Genomic DNA, 26,643 nt, shown 5'->3' on the forward strand with positions numbered 1-26,643 from the left:
GCAAGCGGTTTAGGTGATGGTATTTATAAGCAATTGTCGATGCCGGACGCTGGACGATCAATCTCAATAGCTCTCCTTGAGAGCACTTAATTATCCCGATACACATTTTTAACATTCTGATGAGAATATATTGTACTTCAATGAAAGGTATGTAAATGTTTTCAGGAGCGCTCAGGAGGTTCTGACTTTGTCATTAATTGCCCATACACAAGGTAATAAAGGGTAAAAAAGAATGGTGATGATTGGTCAAAAGCTTCTTGATTTACACTGTGGATAACAAATATTGCATAATTTTAACAATTTGAGGGCCATATAAAATTAGTACAACTCTGATGTGACAAGCAACATGGCAGGTTATCAAATTTTGCCTAGAAATTTTGCCCATGCACATGTTGTACAAGTTTGGTGATAATCAGACAAACGCTTTTAGGGTTACGGCGTGAACAACATAAATTTTGTGTAATTTAATCTAAACCCCGCTTACCTGGTAATGAACTAAAGAAAAAACAAGTGATCATAGTGTGAAAAACAAAACACAGTATCTCTTTCTTTTTTAATTTCTATATTACATTACATTTACAACAAAAACAAGAGCTGTCACAGTATGTGACGAATGCCCCCGAATGTGACATTGACCTATGAACAAGGTCAGTACAATGTCATGAAAAGTTAAAGATCAAAGAAATACATATATATCGCAAGTTATTTTAAATTGCCTCTGAACATAAAAAATACCATCCATACTTGACAACCTACATTCTTATGTCCTTATATTCAGCATTCCATTGTGAATAAACACTAAGTGTAGCTTTCACAAGTGGTAAGGACATGGGTCTTGCACGTGACACGTCGTCTTGGTATGTCGAACACATATGGCAAGTTATTTTAAAATCTGTCCATACAAGAAAAAGTTACAGCCCGGACATAACAACCAATACTCTGTATCCTTATATGCAGCACTCCATTGTGAATAAACACCTAAGTGTGACCTTGACCTTAGAGGTAGGGACACGGGTCTTGCACGCATCACGCGTCTTGGTATGCCGAACACATGTGGCAAGTTATTTTAAAATCTGTCCATACAAGGGAAAGTTACAGCCCAGACACGACAACCTATACTCTATGTCCTTACATGCAGCATTCCATTGTGAATAAACACTAAGTGTGACCTTGACCTAAGAAATAGGGACACAGGTCTTGCACGCGTCACGTCGTCTTGGTATGCCGAACACATGTGGAAAGTTATTTTAAAATCTGTCCATACAAGGGAAAGTTACAGCCCGGACACGACAATCTATACTCTGTCATTATATGCAGCACTCCATTGTGAATAAACACCTAAGTGTGACCTTGACCTTAGAGGTAGGGACACGGTTCTTGCACCCGACACGTCGTCTTGGTATGCCGAACACATGTGGCAAGTTATTTTAAAATCTGTCCATACAAGTGAAAGTTACAGCCCGGACACGAGTTATTGAGCCGGACACACGGATGGACGGACGGTGCGATTTTAATATGCCCACCTTCGGGGGCATAAAAATATGAAAATAAAAACTCACTATGGCCATCATATCATCCAGCATTCCACCAATTAGGAGAAATTCAGTTCTTTGCCATAATAAAACAAGAGGCACATCAGTGCCTGTGCTCCACTGGCCAAAAGGTTCAAGCAAAGACCACCTAACGAACATTTTCGTCAAGTTTCATAGAAATACAATCATCAATTTTTGAGGAGAAGTTATTTAAAAAAATTTTTTACTTTAATAGCTCTGGCTGCCATGTTGTGCAGTGGACCGAAATGATTTGGGCAATTTGAGTAAAGGAGCACCAAACAAACATTTCTGTCAAGTTTTATCGAAAAAAGGTCATCGGTTTCGACGACAAGTCGTATAAAGTTTTTTTTATTTTTTAGCTCTGGCAGCCATGGTGTGCAGTGGACTGGAACCATTTAACAAATTTTGGTTAATGACCACCCAAGGAACATTTATGTAAAGTTTCATCAAAATCTGATAATCGGTTTCTGAGAAGATGTAGTTTAACGTTTTTTTCTATTCTTAGCTCTGGTGCCCATGTTGTGCAGCAGACCAGAACTGTTTGGGCTATTTTGGTTAAGGACTACCCAAGTAACATTTCTGTCAAGTTTCATTGCAATACGATCATCGGTTTCTGAGGAGAAGTCGTTTAAAGGTTTTTCTATTTTTACCTCTGGGGGTCATCTTGTGCAGTGGACCGAAACCATTGAAGCAAATTTGATAAAGGACCATCCAAGGAACATTTCTCTTAAGTTTCATCAAAATCTGATCATCGGTTTCTGAGAAGATGTTCTTTAAAGGTTTTTTCTATTTTTTTGCCCTGGCAGCCATGTTGTGCAGCGGACCGGAACCATTTGAGCAATTTTGGTTAAGGACCACCCAAGGAACAATTCTGTCAAGTTTCATCAAAATCTGCCTATCCGTTTCAGAGGAGATGTCGTTTAAAGATTTTGCTATTTTTAGCTGTGGCGGCCATATTGTGCAATGGACCAGAACCATTTGAGCAATTTTAATAAAGGACCACCCAAGGAACATTACTGTCAAGTTTCATCAAAATCTGCCGAACCGTTTCAGAGGAGATGTCGTTTAAAGATTTTGCTATTTTTAGCTCTGGCGGCCATATTGTGCAATGGACCGGAACCATTTGAGCAATTTTGGTAAAGGACCACCAAAGGAACATTCCTGTGAAGTTTTGTCAAAATCCGCTTATCAGTTTCAGAGGAGATGTCGTTTAAAGTAAAAGTTTACACACGCACGCACGCACGAACTCACGACGGACAATCTGTGACGACATAAGCTCCATGGCCTTCGGCCAGTGGAGCTAACTAGTGATAGAAAATATGCTAAGATTTTACAAAGAATATCCAAACAATTTTATCAGCCCCACATATAATCTCATTACAACCAACAACTAAATATTCCAAAATTGATTCTTTGATACATGCTGATCAATTATAATACGATGCCCCAACATTGGCCACAACTAAACAAAGAAATAATTCAAATGACATGGTACACATGTTGCCACAGACAACACACACATGAAAAGCAAGGCCTATAACTCTGACTTCAATAATTGCTGAGTTATGGCCCTGTTTCAAGTAAAAAACAACACTACAAAATGGACAAGCATTGGAATTCACTCTGTGGTGCTCTTGCTTTCTTTGCAAGATTAACGAAAAACAAGACGGCCCTGAAGGCCCTGTATCGCTCACCTGATCCAATTCAAGTGTGAAATAAGTGTTTTCAGGGCGAGGGCAATTGTGACAGGGGGAGGGAATAAGTGTTTTTCAGGGCGATGGAAAGTGCACTGAGAGGGGACTTAATTAAAACAGATTTAAGACGATCATCAAGAATAACATTCTGATCAAGTTCCATGAACATATGGTCATAAATGTGGTGTTAACATGCTTTTCCTATTATTTGACCTGGTGACCTAGTTTTGGACTGCACATGACCCAGATTCGAATTTGGCCTAGAGCTAATCAATATAAACATTCTGACTAAGTTTCATGAACATACGGTCATAAATGTGACCTCTAGAGTGCTAACAAGCTTTTTCTATGATTTGATCTAATGACCTAGTTTTTGACCACACATGACCCGGATTCAAACTTGACTTAGAGATTATTAATATAAACATTCTGAACAACTTTCATGAAGAAACATTGATAAATGTGACCTCTAGATTGTTAACAAGCTTTTCCTTAAATTTGACCTGGTGACTTAGTTTTTGACCGCACATGACCCAGATTCGAACTCGACCTAGAGATTATTAATATTAACATAATGACCAAGTTTCCTGAAGATACAGTCATAAATGTGACCTCTATAGTCTTAACAAGCTTTTTCTTTAATTTGACCTGGTGACCTAGTTTTTAACCCCAGATGACCCGGATTCAAACTTGACTTTGAGATTATTAACATAAACATTCTGCCCAACTTTCATGAAGAAACATTGATAAATGTGACCTCTAGATTGTTAACAAGCTTTTCCTTAAATTTGACCAGGTGACTTAGTTTTTGACCGCACATGACCCAGATTCGAACTCGACCTAGAGATTATTAATATTAACATAATGACCAAGTTTCCTGAAGATACAGTCATAAATGTGACCTCTATAGTGTTTACAAGCTTTTCCTTTAATTTGACCTGGTGACCTAGTTTTTAACCCCAGATGACCCAATATCAAACTCATCCAAGATTTTATTGAGGGTAACATTCTGACCAAGTTTCATTAAGATTGTGCCCAAATTGTGCCTTCTATAGTGTTAACAGTCAAATTGTTGACGACGGACACAGGGCGATCACAATAGCTCACCTTGAGCACTTCGTACTAAGGTGAGCTAAAAAAACCATGGTTATATAACAAGCTATTCATCAAGTTTTCTCTTTGGTTTCTTGGGGTTGCGTGAACGGCTCTTGGCCTTACACAGTGGACAGATGGGGGCATTCCTGTGGATCTGCTGGTGACAGGAGAGACATGCCTGAAGAGGATAACACACTATTTTTGTTCACAAATTTCAAGCACATAATCAAAATGTAAATACAAAAACTGTTACACTGAGTTTAACTGTTTGTTTTAATGTAAGATAACAATATATTCTACCAAAAGCACAAAAATGTTGTTTATGTGTGGCATAGCATAAAGTAGTGCTTTTATTTTAAGTTTAAAGCGAGACAAAATGGTTGATAAGGAAGTTAAGGTCTAAAACTTCATTCCTAGACCAGACATTAGACCTGCTTTTTCAGATCAGATCCTATTCAAGTTGACCTTACCTTCATTGGAGGGGGTTGTTGCCTGAATGCCTGTCTGGGCTGTTCGGGTGGTTTTGGGCGTGACATCTGGACAGGAAGAGGAGGCGGGGCTTGGGGGGCCATCTGTATCATCGGAGGCTGTGGTTCAGACAAATTTGATGATGCCTCTGCTGGCAACTCTTGCCTTGGCCGATCAAAATACCTGTTGTATCAGAGAAATTTGTCATGGATTTGGTTCCTGAGTTGGAAGTGAGGAATACTGTGAAATTATTTAAAATCATTTGCATGAAATTTTGTTGTTTTCCGAAAATTGACATTTTTGTGGGGACTTGAATTCGTGGTTTTTCATTATTTTTTTTAAACCCGAAACTGCGATCGTCCTAAATCCTCTGCATAATCTCCATGTGCTGGGCATGTGATTTCCGTCTTTAACGTCACACAGTTTATGACACGCTATAGTGGTACAACATGCCAGTTAGTGCATATACCCATGTAAATTATCCATTAATTTCAAAATTAAGGTCATTAATGAAAATGCATCCTGGTCATAGATAAAGATAGGAGAAGCCTTTGAATCCAATTAAGAATTTTGCAAACTGTGAAATCACCGAGAAGGTGCGCATATTTGGGTAAACAATCATTGTAATTGATTAAATATTTCATTAAAGAAAAATTGAGTACACTCAACACGCACATTTATTAAACCTAGAGATTTCAAATTTTTCCTTGATTTATTTTTTATTTTTTAAATCTTATATCATGAAGACAAAACACACCTTACTTGTGTCAGTCAATGAAAGCACTGTACTAAGTCAGGGTGAGAGATCACCATAAAGTTTTGAAAGCATTACTATTTTAAATGATAGTTTTAAATGTTCAAACCCATTATCTTATCCTTTGGAACATGTTATGTACCAAACACATGTGCCAAGAAATTTAAAACCCCCAGGCATGTCAAAAGTTCAGCCCGGACTCGACCAACTTTACTGTATACATTTGATTATGAGACAGATACATCGTGATTATATGAATTTCATTTAAAAATGATTTGTTGGATACCACATTGTGATTACATGAATTTCATTCTACAAAGGATTCCATGGACATTTATCAACACCCTGAAAATGTACAGATGGGTAATGCATGTATGTATCAAGGCCTTTACTACCATCTATTCCACAAAACAAAGCCTTAATCCCACAAATCAGGTCATCATGGACTCTGATTTGTAGACTCAATTCACTACCAAATACGCACTGTGGTGTAATATTTTCATCCTCATCATGAATGTCTGGCAGAGGTTGAAGCCCCAATCGTCCCCGAAGGGAGTCAACCTCTGTCTTGAGGGGCCGGTAATCCTCGTACAGCTGTTTGGCAGTGTCCAGGGACCGGTTCCTTTCCTCCTCGGCTTGTTTGATCGTACCTTCCATCTAAGGAAGAAGAGTGTGAGCAATACAGAAGATCTCATTATGGCTGTGTTCTGTTGATGAATCAAAGGCATTCACTGATGATATAAACATTTCTAAACCATTCCTACTGAAATGTAAGGAGTGTACCTTGTTCCTTTATTTGAGTTTCACTTCTTGGAGTGACTAAAATTATGGCTTAAAATTTAAGCTATCATGAGTGTTATTGGTGCCCGCCGTCCTTTATGAAACACATTTTTTTTGGCTCTACATGAGAGGATAAGTTATTAATAAAATTCATTAAATGAATTGTGCATCATTTTTGTTAAAGTGTAATGATGAAATGTTTGGAACAGGGCAAAACATTGTCAAGAAAGAAAATAATGTTTGTCGTTCCTAAGCACGCTTCAAGATAACTCACAATTTTATGCACATTTTTAACAGCTTGTCATGTTGCTTTGAACTTAACTTTAAAAAGTCATAGCATAATTTATTTATAATACCAAAAGCAGAGCAGACACCATTTTTGCTTGTCTGGTGTTATCTTTTGACACAACGATATGGTTGACTACACGCCGGTTACTCCCCTGTGGAAATTTGTTTGAAATCTTTAATCTTTGCTTATACTTTAAAGTTTTGCCAAAAACAGGCAATGACAGATAAAATGCAATTAATCATAAAAATAGTTAAAGCCAAGGCTTGATTCGATCACAAATAGATATAAATATATTTTTATAGTGCATCATTCTGTTCAAAGTATGTTCTTTGTTTTTTAGTGAAAATATTAGTTGCATGTTACCTTCAATAACTGTGGTATTGTTTCATTGTTTGCAAAAAATGAATAATAGTACCGGTACTGTTAATACTGTTAAATAAACTTGCATCTGGTAAAAAATTTGTCTAAAATATTATAAGAGATAGATAAGTTAACAGTAATAGTCAAGTCAAGTCAATATTTATTTATTGTCGGGTACTATCATCAACAGTTTAACATAAGCTATGAATAGCTTTTGACCGACATTATAAATCAATAGCATAATTTATGTAACTAATATATCACACACATCAGTTCATGCCAATAATAATATTCAGTATGTACACTTGAAACAAATAAATAATTCTTATAGTAAAATCACATAAACATATTTGGCAGTTGAAAGACATTAGACTATATATAGAATGTAGGTAGATTAGCATAATTTATAGCATAAGTTAATCGAAAATACGAATCACAAGGTAATACGCCAATGCATTTAGCATGGGAAATAAAACAAAAGAAGTCACAATTAATTAACATGATTTAAATCAAAGACACATTGAAAGAGACCAGCTGCCTAGGCAGTCTAAGCTCGCGAGGTCCCATCCAACATATCTTTGATTAAGACATTTTACAGCAGGTTATATGACAGCATTCTTAAATGCAAAATGAGCATTTGCAGTTATCTCCGCTCCATGCCCGGACTAAACTCTTGAAATGATTAAAATTAGTTTCTTCCCTGAAATGTTGTGGAAGGGAGTTCCAGAGTTTAGGGGCACCGGAGCGGAAAGAATTGCACCCATATGTTGTAGTTCTTACAGTTGGGATAGCAGCCATCATCTTATATCTAAAGTTAAAGGAATGTTCTTTTATTACCACTAAGTCATGTAGATACATTGGACCCTGCTTGTGGATAATTTTATGGGTTTCTATAGCAATGGACCTTAACCATCTAAGCTTAAGAGTTGGCAACATTGATTTAGATAAAAGTGTTGGGTAATCAGATGTGTAATCATTGTATATGAATCTGAGGGCTCGTTCTTGTAGTTTTTCAAGCTTCTTAGTATGCACCTCGCCACAAAAATGCCAAGTAATTGGGCAGAAATTGAAACTTGATAGGATAAATGAGTAATATATGTTTAATTTTCCTAGTTTACAAAGGTTATGACCTATTCGCTTTAAAACATTAAGCTGTCTTGAGGCTTTCTTGCAAATGCTTGAAATATGGACATCAAATTTAAGTTTGAAGTCTATTGTGACACCCAAGAGTTTGACACTGTCTTCACATTTTATAGTTGTCTCATTCAAGTTAAAGGTTATATTTTGGTCCTTAGTTTTCTGTCCTATTGCAATGGCTTGAAATTTTTCGGGGTTGGCTTTCATATGGTTATCTGAGAACCATTGTATTAATATATTACTATCCGACTCTAAAGTTTGGACAACGTTGTCTATGTTTTTGTCGCTATATGATAGAGTATTATCATCAGCATAATTATACAGATTGCTTCTATGTATAAAGTTGAAAATATCGTTGATAAATATATTAAAAAGCACAGGACCTAAAATGGATCCTTGCGGTACTCCTTTACAGATATGTTTCAGTGGGCTTATTTCTGTACCAAGTTTCACACATTGTTTGGGATTGCTTAAGTAATCAGAAATGAGTTCTAGTGCACTATCAGTGACACCATAACTACCAAGTTTCATCAGTAATAAGTTATGAGGCAGACAATCAAAAGCCTTAGAAAGGTCCATCAGAATCGCTGCCACATACTTCTTATCATCAAGAGCCTTCTTCCAATCTTCAGTAATTTTTAGGAGGGCACTCTGACAGCCATATCTAGGTCTAAAGGCAGAAAGTGAACTATTAAAATGTAGGTCAAAGAACTCCGTTAGCTGAGTGTTTATGGCTCTTTCAAATATTTTTGACATTATCGGGAGTATACTCACTGGCCTGTGTCTAATGTGCTGTTCTTTTTGTGGATAGGAGTCACCTGGGCCAATTTTAGAGTCTCTGGGAAGACTGAAGACGAAAAACTCATGTTAACCATATCTGTAATTGGTTGAGTAATTGTATCTTTGGAGTATTTAAGTAGTTTGGCAGGAATGCCATCATGGCCGGTTGCCTTTTTGGCAGATAGTTTGTCTATTTGTTTGCTAATAAAAGAAGTATCTACGGGTTTAAAACTGAGTTTCTCGTTACATGTCAGATTTGATGATATTGAAATTAAGCTTGGGCGGTTTTCATCTATATCAATGGATTCTGTACCAATATCCTTAGCCACGTTCACAAAGACGTCATTAAAAATGGTACACACCTCTTCTTGATTATTTATTAGCACATTGTTTTCACACAGAAGTGTATCTTTGTTTACTATAGTGTCTTTGTTGGTTAAAAATGTTCTTACGGTTTGCCAAAAGGATTTAGATTTGCAACCTCCAACGCATCTTTCTAGAAAATATTTGTTCATAGATTTCCTTTTTAGGCTTGTGACTAGGTTTCTTTGTTTGCGGAAATTTTCCCAGTTCTTACTGGTACTGTATTTGTTGTAAATATTTTGTAACATGCATTTCTTGAAAATAGCTTGCTTGAGAGTTTTATTCATATATGGAATTGACTTTTCTATATTTCGTTTACGCTTTACAGGAACATGTTTGTTTGCAGTGTCTACAAAAGCGATGCTAAAATCATTATACGACTTGTTGATATCATTTGTATCTCTATCTAGAGCAGCCATACGTGTTTGTAAATCATGATTAAAAGCATTTGCATCAAAGTTTTTATAGCTTCTATATGAACACCACTTCGATTTACTAGCTGTGACTTCAGCCTTCAACATATTATGAACATCACTGAGGCCACAGTTAAAATTAAAAACCTTCCCAAAGGAGGTGTGGTTATTAGTTAAAATGACATCTACAAGGGATGGTTTAGAATTCTTGGTAAAACAGGTCGGTTTTCTGACAAGGTTTTTCAGATCAAATACATCACATACATCATTAAGAGTTGTGCTTTTAGCTTGACACAGTGTATCAAAGTTTAGATCTCCCATCAGTGTGAAATTACTATATAATGAACTGCATTTGTCTAATATATGTGTACAGTCAGAAAAGAACATTTCATTCGACATACTTGGTGGTTTATATGCCCCAAAGAAAAGCCATTTGACTTTATTTAGGTTAACCTCAACTGCAATTGATTCGATATTGTTAAATTCAAGTTCACTGCGCCTGTCGCCAGGTATATCTGATCTAAGATAGGCTGCTATCCCACCACCCTTCCCATCACGGTCATTTCTCCAAAAATGGTAGTTTTGGACCTGTTTATTTCACTTTTATTCCGTTGATTTTCACACAAATTTCACCAAAATACTTGTTTTCTTTATTCTGATGTTTTCTAATTCAACTTTCTGATAACCGGTCACAAAATATTTTTATTTCTTGATTTTTGTATTAATTTAAAAAAGTAAACAACTTTCCGTTAAGTGACGTCACAAATCGCACTATAGACTATTGATGGAAAGTATTATAAAATAAACACATCAGTCCGACCAGCGTATCTGCAATTACTTGAAGATTACAAGAAATAAAACAATACGTATCACAATATATCATGATACGGGTCTTGCCTTTCACAATATATATCAAGGTATGTATTTTGCATTTTGTTACACCCTGATTGAACACATTGACTGGACGAGAACAGTCACATGGTGTTTAAAGCTTCACTCTCACAGATATACCATTTTTACAACTTTTTTATTTTTTGTCTTGGAAAGAGCAAATTTTTGCGTAAATATCTGCAAACCAATCAAATAAGATTGCTGACAAAAAATCAGATTTTCATATTTCCTTTTCATATTTCCGTTTGAAAATTAGGGTAGTGTTTTAGCCAGGAATAAGAAGGGCAGGGTGGGCCAAAAAAAGGACAGGGTGGGCCTAAATAAGGGCATAGTGCTTTCTTTAATGGGAAAACAATGCGCACAATATTAGCTTTGTATTGTTGTAAAACGACCATGTACCTTATCAAAGTACATGCATGTTCATGCACACATTGTAGTAATATCACTACAGAATACTCTTAATTCTTCTCCCTTGTTCATTTTCACTTCAGACACTTTCTTTACCATCTCGGGTTGTTGTCACCTGGGCTCTCACAAGGCTGATTTTTTGGGGAGAAGTCACTTCTCCCACCAGTCAAATTAGGGAGAAGTGGGGAGACTTTAAGGAGAAGAGATCCTTATCGTAAAACCTGAGATATATATTGTGCCATGCCACAAAACTTTAAATTCACATTTACTTTGATTGCTTTTACTAGATGATATGTTCAAAAAAAGTGTTCTTTTTGGCCTATCAAAAGTGTACTTGTCTAGAGTCTCTTTTTGCAATGTATAGTTTACCTCCAAAAAGTGTCTAAAATAAAAACAAAGACATTTAAAAAAATACCATTTAAACAATCAGAATGGCCTTATATATGAGCTGTTAAAAACATTTAAGTGCCGGGGGCGAATCTTGTTTTGGTACGATCAGGATAGGAATGTCACATTCAGCTTTGCTGTTGTTTACTTGTCTTTGGTAAAATAAATTTCAATATGCTGATATTTTAAAACAAAATGACATTTAAAATCTCTATCCTTAATGAAATACTCACTAATACTTAATAATAGAACTAGAAAATTGAGAAATAAACTCCGAAAAATGACAAAATGGCGGTGACACGCCGAATCTTCTACTTTACACATCGTACAAAGGAGGAAAATACTGTAAGTAAACGCTATATAAAGCAAATAAAAAAGTTTCGAGATTACAAAACAAATCTTCATTATGAGCATTCAACACAAAAACTATCAAATATTGGTCATGAAGTCAAGTATTTGATTTTCTTAGCGCCACCGTCTGTTTTTCAATGACCGTCTGCTTCAAACGAAACAATGTTCTAAAAAGTGTGCCTTGTTTTTACACTGCAAGTATCAATTGTTTACTAATGCTTGACAACATTTTTCATCATTTCTTCGCTTTTTCTATCGCAATTTAACAAACTTTTAATCATTTGACCAGTGTCTTCTCTGATTGGTTAACATGGGACGTTTCGATAATTGGATGATAGACGACCCAATTATGTGATTAGGAGATTAACGATTATAAATGGCTAAATTAATTAAATTTGTAACAACATTGGCATCAAAGATTGACATTTAGAGGTACAACTTCGATGTCTCAGACAAGGAATAATGTGTCATAATGAACAGCAATTAGCACCCTGATTATAAGCGTGATTTACCGTTAATCAGACCCGTGGTGATGACGGTCGTGTGCCTTAGCACGCACTGATCTGTGACAGATTAGGAAATGGCGACATTGACCAATGAAATACTTTTAGGGCGTAACTTTGTGATAAACAACGATCTGAATGGCCAGAAGGGCGCAAGGGGGCGGGAAAAATATGACAGGGCTTGTAAAAAGGGGCAACGGGGCGGGGTCAAAAAAGGGCAGGGCGGGCCGCCCTTCCATTCCGCTTTAGCTAAAACGCTATAGGGTTTACTAACGGTTTAAGAAAAATGCATAACACATCAATTTTTGAACTTAAATATAACAAGAGCTGTCACAGTATGTGACGAATGCCCCCGAATGTGACATTGACCTACGAACAAGGTCAGTACATGAAAAGTTGATCTTGCCTTTACGTGTCAAATACATATGGCAAGTTATTTTAAATTGCCTCTGAACATAAAAAAATACCACCCATACTTGACAACCTACACTGTTATGTCCTTATATTCAGAATTCCCTTGTGAATAAACACTTAGTGTATCTTTCACTTTAGAGGTAGAGACATGGGTCTTGCACACGACACGTCGTCTTCGTATGTGGAACACATGTAGCAAGTTATTTTAAAATCTGTCCATACAAGAGAAAGTTACAGCCCGGACACGACAACATATACCCTATGTCCTTGTATGCAGCACTCCATTGTGAATAAACACTAAGTGTGACCTTGACCTTTGAGGTAGGGACACGGGTCTTGCACGCGACACGTCGTCTTGGTATGTGGAACACACGTGGCAAGTTATTTTAAAATCTGTCCATACTAGGGAAAGTTACAGCCTGGACACGACAACCTATACTCTATGTCCTTATATGCAGCACTCCATTGTAAATAAACACTAAGTGTGACCTTGACCTTTGAGGTAGGGACACGGGTCTTGCACGCGACACGTCGTCTTGGTATGTGGAACACATGTGGCAAGTTATTTTAAAATCTGTCCATACAAGAGAAAGTTACAGACCCGACACGACAACCTATACTCTATGTCCTTATATGCAGCACTCCATTGTGAATAAACAATAAGTGTGACCTTGACCTTTGAGGTAGGGACAGGGGTTTTGCACGCGACGCGTCGTCTTGGTATGTGGAACACATTTGGCAAGTTATTTTAAAATCTGTCCATACAAGGGAAAGTAACAGCCCGGACACGACAACCTGTACTCTATGTCCTTATATGCAGCACTCCATTGTGAATAAACACTAAGTGTGACCTTGATCTTTGAGGTAGGGTTACGGGTCTTGCAGGTGACACGTCGTCTTGGTATGTGCAACACATGTGACAAGTTATTTTAAAATCTGTCCATACAAGAGAAAGTTACAGCCCGGACACGACAACCTATACTCTATGTCCTTATATGCAGCACTCCATTGTGAATAATCACTAAGTGTGACCTTGACCTTTGAGGTAGGGACACGGGTCTTGCACGCGACACGTCGTCTTGGTATGTGGAACACATGTGGCAAGTTATTTTAAAATCTGTCCATACAAGGGAAAGTTACAGCCCGGACACGACAACCTATACTCTATGTCCTTATATGCAGCACTCCATTGTGAATAAACACTAAGTGTGACCTTGACCTTTGAGGTAGTGACACGGGTCTTGCACGCGACACGTCGTCTTGGTATGTGGTACACATGTGGCAAGTTATTTTAAAATCTGTCCATACAAGAGAAAGTTACAGCCCGGACACGACAACCTATACTCTATGTCCTTATATGCAGCACTCCATTGTGAATAAACACTAAGTGTGACCTTGACCTTTGAGGTAGGGACACGAGTCTTGCAGCCACACGTCGTCTTGGTATGTGGAACACATGTGGCAAGTTAATTTAAAATCTGTGCATACAAGGGAAAGTTACAGAGCCGGCCGGCCGGACGGCCGGACAGACGGACGGTGCGATTTTAATATGCCCACCTTCGGGGGCATAAAAATCTGTGATCTGATTTTTTGTCAGCAGTCTTATATAACTGGTTTCCATGAATTTTAGCAAAAATTAGCTCTTTCTAAGACAAAAAATAAAAAAGTTGTCAAAACGTTCAATCTGTGAGGGTGCAGATTTAATTGAAAACAATATATAACAAGAGCGCCAACTGTAACAAAAAACACCTGTTCTTATGTTAGGACACCAAGTTTGATGATAAGTGGTTGTACTTTGAGCCAAATTAAGAGAGTGGACATGAAAGACAGTTTTTGCCAATTCAAGGGTCATAACTCTGGAGTACCTGAGGCGACATGGTTGGTTATAATACCTGACCACCATAGTCTACCCATACAAATTCTGATCAAATTTGGTGATGATTGGACAAAGGATTCTAAAGTTGGACTTGTTTGAGATATAACCGCATTCTACTGTGTATAGGACTCTCTCATAGATATAATAGGACGTAGGCAAAAAATATTTAAAAAATCAGGTAAAAAAACCTTAATAACATAGATATAACAGGGGGATTAAAGTCAAAATCAGCAGCCACCATATTTAATTTGTCGAGATTTATTGAATCGTGAAAAAGGCAAATGTTATAAAATAGTACAGCACATGTACATAATTAATAAAAAAACAATAAGAAAAATCCCGATGTCACTTTCCGTCATTGCTAATTGTTAAAGCAAAATCTGTATATTGTACACTACCAACCACACATTTTTTTACAGATTTTTCACATCTCAGAGATTTTTTCTTACCACAAACGATATCATCTAAATTTAATTTTCACTATAGTCTGCGATATAAGCATAATGCCCGACGCATTCATTTCTGTAATTTTCCCCGCGTTACACCGTGTCAAGTCAACCCTATATGTGGCCTTGCAAAGTGTTAATTAACGGCTATTAATGCCCTCGCTAAATTAATGTAGCTGTCAGTTTTCTGAAGGGTTTTCCAAATTGTTTCAGTCCTCAACAAAATTCTAGTCAGTTTTATTAAACTCCTACAAACTCAACCCGTAATCTACAAATCACTCAGTTCGTACTCAAAACGTTGTTTGTCCCTGACAATTATCCTTTGCAACTTGTGAAAGTGTTCAGATGCTATTGTCACCTTAATCGCACTTATCGAATTTTCGAATGCCTTCGTTAAACTTGTGTGAAGTGAATGAATAATATATTTAATAAAATTGCACATGTTTTACCATGCTTTGTGTTGTTTGTGTATTTACTCTACCTACTAATAGCAACACCTTTTCTTTGAAAAACTTCTGACACTTTGGAAGCACTTAATCATTCATTTCATAGTCTGATTTCCAGTGTGTCTATATGTGACACTTTAACCATAATAGTAATATTTGTAAAGTTAATGTTTTTCACACATAACAAAACACATTTAAACAAACACTTTGCGCAATGCAGTCTTCCCGAAATTGTAAAAATTCTGCCTGTCCACCGGAACAGGCACTTTGAATTTTTTGCCTGTCCGAGCAAATATGGGTTGAGCAAATATGGGTCGAGCAAATATGTCATAGTATATACTATATTTTTTTACTCTTTATGTATAATAATAATGTCAACTGTTTTTAATGCTTTCCTGATTTACTTCACAAAAAAACAACAACATATAAACTTTACATTGACAAATGTTTAGTAAAAAAACAACACTTGGTCTCGCAAAAAAATATTTAAACACCGCCGCCATTAAGGTGCTTTCTGGTTTTTCGTTCGTCCTGTAATTACACCAACCGCCGCCATTTTGACTGCAGACAAAGTAAATTGAGTGCCGACGATTTTGATTTTACTTTGTTGCAAACCAAGAACCAATCAAAACTGTTGTAATAAAATGCCTTTACTGATCAATCGAATTTACTCGTTTATCCCCGGGAATCAACATCATGATCGCATATCAGAAATGGCCGACTTTTGGCGATGTTATGTGACGTCAATATCAGTATGGATTTGACTAACTACTGCAAAGGCAAATAATCAGCGAAAGTTTTTATAGTCATTTCGCTTTCAAATACCTTTTCGCTATTTAGTCGTCTCAAAATATGTCGGTCATTCGGACCGTCATTTTCGGAAGATCTGCCGGACCTGTACAAAATTTGCCTGACATGTCCGGCGGACCGGCACATTTTGGGAAGACTGCAATGATAACATTTTAAATGAACTAAATTCAATTTTGCTTTAGTAATTTTGACACTACAAAAACGTACAATAATCACTGTTCTTCCAACAAATGGAGCTACTGGTCCAAACTCTTCCTAAAGGCTTGAAAGCCTTTTCCCAGGTATATTTTGGAATCAATTAACTTATTAAAAATGCTTTAACAAACACTCAATATTCCAGCTACCTAATTTTCAAGTTTGGGGGATTAGATTGTTTACCCTCGAAATCCGGTGAAAACCATTCTGCGAGCACAGTACAATTTACAATCTCCTATTTGTATCAATGGTACCTTTAAAAAAATACCTGCATATCGTGGTATGCTGCATTACATTGATATGCCGCATGCATGTTTTCAGAAGTCATAATTGCTAGCAGCAGATGAATGAGGTGATAATGCGCACCTACATGTTGGCTACCGTTGAATATACCCCCCACGACTAACCGCCATTGATGCAATCTCTCGCATACTGGCAACACGTTTTTTGGTAGTGTATGTAAATGTTATCAAAGTGTCAACACCTTTAGTTAAGTATTACAAACACATGGTATCATGCGATGAACAACACTGCCATGGCAACAGTTGTACGTTACTATTGCAATACTGAGGGAGTTTTTCACACCTTCAAACATTGACAGTGCCCAATGATTCCACTTCACAGTACGCAAGTTTTTTATTATTTTAATACAGAAATATAACATGTAAAATCCATCTACAATATCGGAACTTTAAATAGAAAAATAACTACGCTTATTTGTTCTTGTCTGCTGATGCTAACCGTACCAGATTTACCACACCTGATATAACTAAATCCATCAATCGATGTGAGTTACGTCACGTCAATGTTAACAAGAGCTGTCGTAAGAAAGCACACTCAACTACGCCTCTTTGACTTAGAAGTGAATACAATTATAATGTATGTGCCCGTCAAAAGCAATAAATTTCAAATTAAAAAGTAAATAGTGACCATAACTCTCGGGAGCCCAAAACACAATCTCATGAAATGTCTCTATAAACTCTTTATATATACCAAGTTTGCTCGCAATATGTCGACCCTTACTTAAGTTTTTCAATACCAACCATTTTTCTATTAATAGTAGCTTTGACCTTGACCTTGATACTATGGGCCTCAAAGAAGTTGCATAAAAGGTCTCCATAACCTCTTTCTATATATCAAGTTCGGTCACTAGATGTCAAACCTAGCTAAAATTATTCGATACACAAGGTGACTTTGACGCTGCCCTCCCACCAGCCCGCCTAAACAATGACACTAGTCATTCTTATAACTTGTTTTCCTTTTGTGAAAATCTGGTTAAGAATATAACAAGAGCTGTCACTCATTTGTTCTTCGGATTTGCCGCACCTAATATTAGAAAAACGAAAAAAAAATTAATTTTTTTTTTGCGCCCGCACATATTATTTTGCCGCCCAGATTTTTTTTTTATACTTCTGAATTTCCCCTAATTTTTTTACTTCAAATTTAAACCTGCAACGTCAAATTTCAATATTTGTCTTTTTTTTAAAGATATTTTCCATGCTTTACATTCTTCGCGAGCAAACTTTCCTCGTGTCAGGACAAAATCAGGTCCGGGATACCACAAAACAGCTGATATTTGTTGACAGTCTTTTTTGTCGGGCATATATTGCAGGACGCACCGTTGTTTTTCATTTCCGGTATTATTTTTTCAGTTTACTAAATCAGTTTTCGTAATGTAAAATACACGTTTTAAGTGAAAATCAGTGTCAAAGTCAATGGATTATATAGTATTCTGTAAACAACAGCAGTTTCACAGCATCGAAGGCAATAGTTATCTATGTGTGTTTTAAGTAATTCATTGTTTTGTACTCAAAATTTAGTGCTAAATAATAACTAAATCAGATTTTAAGTGCGAAACTTCTATTTAAATACACGCCTGACACACGACTTACAACCATTGAACATGTTTTCGTGAGTTGTTTTTTTTAATTCTAAAATGCATTTCTTACTATTCATATACTCTTTATAAGTGTTATAAACAGATAAAAAAAAATCTGTATTAACACATACAGCATTAAAATAACACCAGTTAAATCAGAAAATAAAACCTTTTATAAGTATAATGACTGTGTTATTTTCTAAATTCTTTGTTCTTATGCACCAGTCAATTGTAGCCATGCCCCCCCCCCCCCCCCCCCCCCCCCCCCCAGGTCCAGGTGTATACTGGGGAAATGGGCTGTGTTTTTACATGTACCTTCGAGGTGGCCCCGCAGTGCCGGGTGAATGCGGTGGTTTTGTCTTCCAGCCAAATATAGCGTGTAATGTGCCTTACCTAGAGTCCCTTGGGTGCGTGGGCATTTGGCAGGGGTTTCACGAGCAGTTCGTCCCCACATGGCGGGGACTTTGCCCTGGCTTGGCTGAAAGTCAAAGTCCCCGCTATTCCCCGGACCTGGGCGGTGGGTGCAGGTTACAATTGACTGGTGCATTATCGCACTCATTTTCTTTGATCATCTAGTGATAAAGTGGCCTGTTTCTTACAGGCATTGAAGCTGTGAAGGCTGTCATGTTATTCTTTTACAAGGCACGGACCTACGTGGTCAAGGCGAGGTCTTGAAACGGAAACATCTTTAATCCAACACCTGCACTTAATATAATGACCAGTGCCACATTTGCAGATTTGTTTGCTACTGCTTCAATTATATTGTCCCACAATTTAAATCACAGTGTATATTTTTTCAGATATGTTCTCTGTGTTATTTACATTTTCGATATTCTGCCATGTCAATGTCACTACAATTTTATCGTGTGATTCAAGAGGTTCAAATTTAGACCTGACTCAATATTTAGAAATGCTCAAATGATGAATTACTCTTGTCTAAAATGTTTTTTGTGATAGTAAGTAAGATTAGTACGGAATGAATACAATAGTTGTTCTTTTTGGTCTTCGAATAATTGCACATTACTGTGGGGAATGCTGTCTTTACAATAATATCCACATTTAAATTGCTGATGCAATGAAAGTTAATAGTAAAGCACTGAATCTTATTGCCATTTGTTAAATATTGAGACAGATTTTCATGTGATACAATTTTCATGTGATACAATCAAAACCATTTCATTTATAACTGAGAACCTTTTTTTGCAATTAAAAAGCATTTCTTAACATAGTTGTATGATAAATTTGGTAAGAAATATTCATTTTTTATTTTATTTCATTTTTCGCATTTCGCTCGATTGATTTGCCTTAATTTAAAAAAAAAAGTTTTTTTGTTTTTTTCGCTCGCTCGCTCCTACTTTTTTTTGGCAAAATCCGTAGAACAACTTATCAATTTGTTGTGGCCTTATTTGCAAAATACAGTTATCTAACTTGGTTATTCAATTAGGTTGGGTGGTTGAATACCATTGTATAAAGTCTCAATGCAATACATCAAGTAGTTGCTGAGATATTATCCTATGTGTGCTAACATGCAAAACCTTAACCAGAATTTCTAAGTCAAATAATAAAGGCCCATTATTTGCATTATATTCAAAAAAGTGTAATCTTACTTCATTTATTTAGTAGGTTAGATATTTAAGAAAAAAGTTTCAATGCAATACATGATATATTTGCTGAGATATTGACTTAAATGTGGTTACATGCAAAACCTTAACCAGAATTTTTTAAGTTGAATGATAAAGGGCAATTATTTTGCATTAAATGCAAACTAGAGTTATCTAAATTGGTTAATTAAGTAGGTTGGATGGTTAAGTACCATTGTTTTAAAGTCTCAATAAAATACCTCAAGTAGTTGCTGAGATATTAACCTATGTGTGCTTACACGCTAAACCTTAACCAGAATTTCTAAGTCGAATAATAAAGGGCAATTATTTGCATTAAATGCAAACTAGAGTTATCTAACTTGGTTAATTAAGTAGGTTGGATTGTTGAGTACCAACACCGACACTTGGGCGAGTAATAAAGCTCTCCTTATTCTTCGAATAGTCGAGCTAAAAATGTGCTTGTCAAAAGAAATCCAAAGAAATTTAACAATAAAAAAAAAGTCAATCAAGGGCCATAATTTGTATTTAGGGTTTAAATGGAGTTGTGTAACGTTATTGTAAGATGGTCATCATTAATTGTGCGAAGTATTAAGTCAATTGAATGAAGGGTATAGAATTATTTTTATTTAAATCCAAACTTGCCCTTAAACTTTAAAAAAACAGATCCTAAGTCAATCAGGGGCCATAACTTGTATTAAGGATAACATGGAGTTATGTAATCTCATTGTGTGATGGTCCAGAACAACTGTGTGAAGTATCAAGTCAATTAAATGAAGGGTATAGAAGTTATTAATAAATATCCCAACTTGCCCTAAAACTTTTAACCTAAGTTCCATAGTCAATCAGGGGCTATAATTGTATAAAGGATAATATGGAGTTATCTTACCTCATTATGTGATGACCCTGAACAACTGTGTGAAGTATTAAGGGAATTGAATGAAGGGTATTGGACCAAGTGAAAATCCCAACTTGCCCTAAAACTTTAACCAGACGTCGACGCTGGGGCGAGTAGTATAGCCCTCCTTATTCGTTGAATAGTCGAGCTAAAAATGTAAACAAACACATTTTCTTCCAATTATTTCTCTGTTAAAGAGATGCACTCCAAAAAAGTCAGATCCAAATACCAGATGAAAAAGAGCATCCTTAACACAGTATAATTCAGTATACCAATACAAATTCTGACATAATTTGGTGGTGATTGAACAAAAACTTCAAAAGTTATTAAGCGGACAACATACTGGACACTGCACGCTTGCACACTCGACCGCCCGAAAAGCACAGGTTCAACTATAATTTGTCCCTTTTTTTTTTTAAAACAGTCGTATGAAAACTAAATGCAACATGTTGAGCCTGTTGAAAGAGCCTTTGACACAGACATAATGCTCTTTCATGCAATTGCAACAAATAATAACATGGGAGTTGAAAAATATGTGGAAACACTCAACCTCATCATGGTCTCGATGGCAAGTATATTGAAAATCACATAATGCATGATCAAGTTACAGCCTCGTCAAGGATCAATTCAACCTTTAAACTCTAAGTGTGACCTTGACCTTTGAGGTACAACCGTGGTCTTGAGTGTGACACGCTGCCTCATCATGGTGAATCTTCATGGCAAGTTATAATTAAAACCCTATAATGTATGGTCAGGATAAAGCCCCGGACAAGGTTCAGTACAAACCAATCCAATCAGCAATACTTATTTTGACGGATTTTATTGGTATGCTCCTCTTCATCATGGGGATAGAGTTGAACGGACCATTTCAGTTGGTAAGTGATCCGTGTGTAGATCATTCACGTATAAAAATAAGCCAACTTGTAAACATCATCATGTCTAAGTAAGATTAATAAATATCAAATTAACCTGCAGCTTAAATAAGAGTCTACAGAGACAATCCCCTCTTCTTACCTAATAATTTGCAATGTGTTTGATTTATAATAGCCTAGGAGACAATATACACTAGACATAAGTGAATTATTGGATGTTCTATTTAAAGACATGATTAAATCTAGTTTACATGGCACTGCTACCTGATGATTCTTCTGCTTGTCACTTCGCTGTACAACAGTTGCTCATTAGCTCTTTTTGGTTAGTGGTATTATTTTGCTTCATCTCTCTGGCTTATTAAACATGAACAACTATATCATTAAATTCTATCTATATTCACCAGTTTCTCATAAATATAGATGATAAATAATGGTGGCAAAGTTGGACACTAATCGGTTAATGAATTGTTATTATATTTTTCAGGCGATGAGTCATTAGCAACTTATCTCAATTATGCAGTGGCTCAAGAGTTGCACAACATGTCCAGGTATGGTCAGGATCACTTTTTGATTAAAAAAGTTGTTCAGGAACAGAACATGTCTCTTAAGAGATATTGGAAAAAAAATCAAACCATACTTAAAACCAGGACAGTGAACATATTTCTTTAACACTTTAATAGTTTTGGAGTGTATAAATAATAGTTTTGGAGGGTATAAATAATAGTTTGGGAGTGTATAAATAATAGTTTTGGAATGTACAAAAGCCTAAGGGTTGAGAACATATGAGGACAAGTGAGTGGGCAACAATTCTCCAAATGATGGGACTAAGCCCTGTTCTTAAAATAGAAGTTTGATCCATATATATCCTGAAATACCATGGAATTACCCATAGTGTTTATTCTGCTGGTGAGAAATTTATCATTTAAATTTCCACAAGAGTGTAAACATATATCTCCTAAAACAATACATGTAGTCAGTTATATTTTGGACAAAGGATGGCGGCCTAAGTCAGACTGATCATTATGTTTGTTGCCAACCAGGTAGTACCCCCAAAAATGAATCGCCTTCAGACATTGAAACAGTTTTAGTTTCCAATATAAAGAAAAGGAAAACAACAAAAGCAGATACTTATTTTGCTTTATCTGGCTATAGAAAGTGCTGATACTGCCAACAGCCCGAATTTGTCCGTTCCATTCAGCTTATTTCAATTAAAGTCACTTCATGCCAGGTAATTTTATTAAAACAGCAAACGTAGATTTAGGTCTATGTGCGTAAGGGTTACATAATCATTACATAACAACTTGCACGAAATGATACGATTCATTTTGAAGTACTGTATTTGGCAAATATGATACTACATCACATCCTCGGCACCACAGCATATCATAACCTATATGATACCCTGGGCAAATCAGCTGTAAAAATCTCATACTCATGAATAATTAATAAGGTGAAATCCAGCCGCTTGATTAGTCGCATGAGACACACCTCATGCGGTGCGGATATGGCCGAGATGTAATCTCGGTTCGAAATAATCCAATGAGATCATGACTTATAAATCGTTTTAGGCAGGATATTGTTAAATACGCCGATAGCTTTTCATAAAGGAGATTCTTTCCTTTTTGTCCCCACTTCGATTTTTTGTCACAGAAAATAAGCCATAATGATTATTCAGGATAAATGATTAAAGCGATTTCCATGGCTATCGAACTTGATCAAGATATTGTGGTCACAAACATGTGTTAAAAGTTTGGTGAGGATTGGACAAACAGTTTTCAAGAATTAGATCGGAAACAATCTTCGGGACGTATTTTTCAAGTCTTTTTTTGCAAATAAAGGGCCGTAACTCCTAAATGACAAAAGCGATTTCCATGGCTATCGAACTTGATCAAGATATTATGGTCACAATCATGTATGTAAAGTTTGGTGAGGATTGGACAAATACTTTTCAAGAATTAGATTGGAAACATATATTTTTGAAGTATTTTTGGCAAAAAAGGGCCGTAACTCCTAAATGACTAAAGCGATTTCCATGACTATCGAACTTGATCAAGATATTATGGTCACAAACATGTGTTTAAAGTTTGGTGAGGATTGGACAAACGGTTTTCAAGAATTAGATCGGAAACAATCTTCGGGACGTACGTACGTACAGACAGACAGACGTACGTACGGACAAGGGCAACCCTATATGCCGCCACTTTGTGGGGGCATAAACATACAATAAATGGTGTATTTTGAAACCAACAATGATGTAAATTATGAGACAAAAAATTGTGTCAGTAGCTTAACATCAAGGCCTGTGATATTTTGTAAACTTAAACTAATATGTTAATATGTTTCGAGTATTAAAAGCTATGTTAAGGATACATTGTAATGTTATGATTGATACTAAATAAGAGGTGGGTCTCAGATTGAGGATCGATTCCCAGATCCGGGTCTGATAAAAAATCTTTTTAGTAACTCTCAGTCTGTTTTCAACTAATTAATTTCATTTCCAATACAAGCCTGACCAAGTTGATGTCAGCATGTATGAGACGGAGTTCCTCTACATGAGCCATCTTTTCCTGCAGGAGGAGCTCCATCTCTCGCTTGTACTCGGATATTAACTTCTCTTCATTCTCTGTCAGGTCAAACTCCGATCGCAACTTGCTTTTGATCCGCTCAAGGTTGATTGTCTTTGTTCTGAAACAAAAGATAGTATTTTGTAAAAAAAAGTCTTTATATGGAAGCATAATACACAGTCAAACTTTGTAAATTTGGGCCACTCCAAATTCCCCCAGCACATTTTTACTATATAAAATTTGTGCATTAAGCGGCCAACTGTCTTAACGCGGCTGCGGCCACTGACCCCATGAAGCCCACACTAATTAGCCGCCACTAATCCCTTGTCACTTTCCGGTAATACATTTTTCCAATACACAGCTTTAATTGTATACTGAAATGTTTCTTTGGATGCAAGTATGATGGTGGTGTGGTCCTGTGTGGCCATGAGGAGAGGAGGCTGATGACTGTTTTAACAGGTATAAACTCAATCTAGATGATGCGAGTGACATCCCTTTCTACATAAATCTTAACAAGCTAGTTTTTTCACCATTTATTTCTCTGAAGAGCCAATTTCGGTTTGAAATAGACTTCAGAACAAGAGGGCCATGATGGCCCTGTATCGCTCACCTGTAGCTTTGCTAAATAAAGTGAATTGTAACCTCTATTGTGTTCACAAGGTTTTTCTACTAATTGACCTAGTGACCTAGTTTTTGACCTGGGTTGACCCAATATGGAACTTGACCTAGCTTATGTTAAGATGATCATTCTGACCAAGTTTCATTAAGATAAGGCTAAAATTGTGACCTCTATTTTGTTCACAAGGTTTTCTAATAATTGACCTAGTGACCTAGTTATTGACTGCGTATGACCCAATATCGAACTTGACCCAGATTTTATAGAGATGATCATTCTGACCAAGTTGCATTAAGATTAGCCTAAAATTGTGACCTCTATTGTGTTCACAAGGTTTTTCTACTAATTGACCTAGTGACCTAGTTATTGACCACGGATGACCCAATATCGAACTTGACCTAGATTTTATAGAGATGATCATTCTGACCAAGTTGCATTGAGATTAGGCTAAAATTGTGACCTCTAATGTGTTCACAAGGTATTTCTACTAATTGACCTACTGACCTAGTTTTTGACCCCAGATGACCCAATATCGAACTTGACCTAGATTTCATAGAGATGATCAGTCTGACCAGGTTTCATAAAGATTAGGTCAAAATTGTGACCTCTGTTGTGTTCACAAGGTTTTTCTATTAATTGACCTAGTGACCTAGTTATTGACTGCGGATGACCCAATATCGAACTTGACCTAGATTTTATAGAGATGATCATTCTGACCAAGTTGCATTGAGATTAGGCTAAAATTGTGACCTCTATTGTGTTCACAAGGTTTTTGTACTAATTGACCTAGTGACCTAGTTGTTGACCGCGGATGACCCAATATCGAACTTGACCTAGATTTTATAGAGATGATCATTCTGACCAAGTTGCATTGAGATTAGGCTAAAATTGTGACCTCTATTGTGTTCACAAGGTTTTTCTACTAATTGACCTAGTGACCTAGTTTTTGACCTGGGTTGACCCAATATGGAACTTGACCTAGCTTATGTTAAGATGATCATTCTGACCAAGTTTCATTAAGATAAGGCTAAAATTGTGACCTCTATTTTGTTCACAAGGTTTTTCTAATAATTGACCTAGTGACCTAGTTATTGACTGCGTATGACCCAATATCGAACTTGACCCAGATTTTATAGAGATGATCATTCTGACCAAGTTGCATTAAGATTAGCCTAAAATTGTGACCTCTATTGTGTTCACAAGGTTTTTGTACTAATTGACCTAGTGACCTAGTTATTGACCGCAGATGACCCAATATCGAACTTGACCTAGTTTTTATAGAGATGATCATTCTGACCAAGTTGCATTGAGATTAGGCTAAAATTGTGACCTCTATTGTGTTCACAAGGTTTTTGTACTAATTGACCTAGTGACCTAGTTATTGACCGTGAATGACCCAATATCAAACTTGACCTACATTTTACAGCGATGATCATTCTGACCAATTTGCATTGAGATTGGCTAAAATTGTGACCTCTATTGTGTTCACAAGGTTTTTCTACTAATTGACCTAGTGACCTAGTTATTGACCGCGGATGACCCAATATCGAACTTGACCTAGATTTTATAGAGATGATCATTCTGACCAAGTTGCATTGAGATTAGGCTTAAATTGTGACCTCTAATGTGTTCACAATTATTTCTACTAATTGACCTACTGACCTAGTTTTTGACCCCAGATGACCCAATATCGAACTTAACCTAGATTTCATAGAGATGATCAGTCTGACCAAGTTTCATAAAGATTAGGTCAAAATTGTGACCTCTGTTGTGTTCACAAGGTTTTTCTAATAATTGACCTAG

The 26,643-nt window shown here is 36.4% G+C and overlaps 1 protein-coding gene across 1 annotated transcript in view; it reads right to left on the reverse strand.

Moving 5' to 3' along the window:
- Positions 1-539: 539 nt before the first annotated feature.
- LOC128237463 (zinc finger C4H2 domain-containing protein-like) overlaps positions 540-26,643 on the reverse strand; it is a 41,060-nt gene continuing 14,956 nt past the window's right edge. Inside the window, exons 2-5 of the mRNA XM_052953022.1 lie at positions 24,174-24,345; positions 6,049-6,221; positions 4,813-4,993; positions 540-4,520 (exon numbers count right to left, since the gene is read on the reverse strand). Coding sequence (XP_052808982.1) covers positions 4,407-4,520; positions 4,813-4,993; positions 6,049-6,221; positions 24,174-24,345 — 640 coding nt within the window. The 3' untranslated portion in view covers positions 540-4,406. The remainder of the gene's footprint in view (positions 4,521-4,812; positions 4,994-6,048; positions 6,222-24,173; positions 24,346-26,643) is intronic.

The sequence above is a fragment of the Mya arenaria genome, chromosome 6 (assembly GCF_026914265.1).
Source record: "Mya arenaria isolate MELC-2E11 chromosome 6, ASM2691426v1".
NCBI lineage: Eukaryota > Metazoa > Mollusca > Bivalvia > Myida > Myidae > Mya > Mya arenaria.